Source organism: Octopus bimaculoides, chromosome 1, assembly GCF_001194135.2.
Source record: "Octopus bimaculoides isolate UCB-OBI-ISO-001 chromosome 1, ASM119413v2, whole genome shotgun sequence".
In the NCBI taxonomy this organism is placed as follows: Eukaryota; Metazoa; Mollusca; class Cephalopoda; order Octopoda; family Octopodidae; genus Octopus; species Octopus bimaculoides.
The window spans coordinates 181,024,344-181,026,415 of NC_068981.1; the positions used below are offsets into that span (position 1 = coordinate 181,024,344).

A 2,072-nucleotide genomic window follows, 5' to 3' on the forward strand; every position below is an offset into this window, starting at 1 on the left:
CACACACACACACACACACACACACGGTTTTTTAAAAAAAACAGATCTGACTGTGTGATAAGAAGATAACTTCCTAATCACATGGTTCTGGGTTCAGTCCTACTGTGTTGCACCTTGGGCAAATGTCGTCTACAAAAAGCCTCAGCTTCACTAAAACCTTATGAATGGATTTGGTAGATGGAAACTGAAAGAAGCCTGTCGTATATATATATATATATGTGTGGGTGTGTCTCTGTGTTTGCCCCCCACCATCACTTCACAACTGGTGTTGGTGTTTAAAAGACCATAACTTAGCAGTTCAGTAGAAGGGAACAATAAAATAAGTGCCAGGTTTTATACAAAAGATAAATACTAGAGTTGATTTGTTGGACTGGAAAAAAGAAATTCAAGGTGGTGCCGTAGTATGGCCAGAGTCTAATGACTGAAACGAGTAAAAGATAGAAAACATGCATCTCCATTTGTCTGTCCATCCAATTTCCTACATTATGAAATAATTATTTTCTTTTCTCTCACAGAAAAAGCGTAACTTTTGAGCAAGTTCCGGTAGAAGATGGCAATACAAATGAAGGTAAAAGTAATACGAAAAACGTATATGATGACTTCCAATATCTCAGATGTAAAAACAACGAAAACACGCAACATAATGACAACAGAATGCAGCAGACCAGTGTTGTTTATGAAACACCAACAATAGAAAAAGAACATGTCACACTCAGAGGAAACACTACAGATGAAGATGCAAATATTTATGGCAATACTCTGCAACACCAGAGGCTTGAAAGGCAACCCAAGAGCGAAATATATATGAACATGGATACCAATAGGTAGAAGAGGCTAGAGTAACTAGAAGAGGACTTGTACATATCTTAATCAAAAATGTCTACTGAATTTTCCCCTTGTCTGTATTCCATTTGTTTTAGCCATTACAGCTAAGGCCCATGTCAGGTCAGGCCAGAGCAGCAATCTTATATATATATATATATATTTATTCAAACTGAGATTTTAGCCTACATTTCAGTAATGGCCTAAAATATCAGTTTAAATATATGCAGGATGGGCCAAAAGTCACGCACCGAAACATTTGACATTTTATTCTTTTATTTGTTTGTCATTTTGACTGCAGCCATGCTGGAGCACCACTTTTAGTCCACCAAATCGCCCCCAGGACTTATTCTTTGTAAGCCTAGTACTTATTCTATCGGTCTCTTTTGCTGAACCGTTAAGTTACGGGGACGTAAACACACCAGCATCGGTTGTCAAGCGATGGTGGGAGGGGGGACAAACACACATATATACACATGATGGGCTTCTTTCAGTTTCCATCCACCAAATCCACTCACAAGGCTTTGGTCGGCCTGAGGCTATAGTAAACACTTGTGCAGTAGGACTGAACCTGGAACCATGTAGTTGGTAAGCAAACTACTTATCTCACAGCCACTCCTGTTCATTATTTTAGAAAAATTGAAGCTAGCCCTTAACAGTAAGTTTTAATCTTGGTGCCTGAATTTTGGTCCACCCTGTATATTTACAATATTTATAAACTGTTATGTGTGTTTACATGCATGGTTAAGTTCATTTTGCAACCATTTGGTTTTGAGTTCAGTCCCACTGCATGGCAGCTTAACCAAGTGTCTTTTACTTACAACCCTGGGCTGACCAATGCTTTGTTAATGAATTTAGTAAATGGAAACTGTGTGGTAGCCTGATATTATGTGTGTGAATGCATGTACATGTTTATCTTATTACTTGACAGTGTTGGTTTGTTTATGTCCCTGTAACTTGGCAATTTGGTAAAAAAAAAAAAAAATGAAAAAAACAAACAAAAATGTTGGGGCCGCTTTGATAGACTGAAATCTGAGACAATGCTCCAGCATGGCCACAATCCAATGACTAAAAAAAAAAAAAATATATACACACAGACTCATTTATGTAGCACACTGTTGAATCATTAAGTCTTTTTTTTTTTTACATACTTTATGGTAAACAACATTGAATTTTCAACTGTTATTGAAGAAATCATTTTCAAAAATATTTTATTCAGTAAAAGATATTATGGACTTGGCAGGTCAATT

General features: G+C 36.8%; 1 protein-coding gene across 2 annotated transcripts in view; it reads left to right on the forward strand.

Annotated features, from left to right (window-relative positions):
• Nucleotides 1-2,066, forward strand: part of LOC106873026 (uncharacterized) — a 30,433-nt gene extending 28,367 nt beyond the window's left edge. For both annotated transcript variants that reach the window (XM_014920229.2, XM_014920228.2), the window contains exon 4: nt 516-2,066. In XM_014920229.2, the coding sequence (XP_014775715.1) occupies nt 516-828 (313 nt within the window). In that variant the 3' untranslated portion in view covers nt 829-2,066. The remainder of the gene's footprint in view (nt 1-515) is intronic.
• Nucleotides 2,067-2,072: the final 6 nt, after the last annotated feature.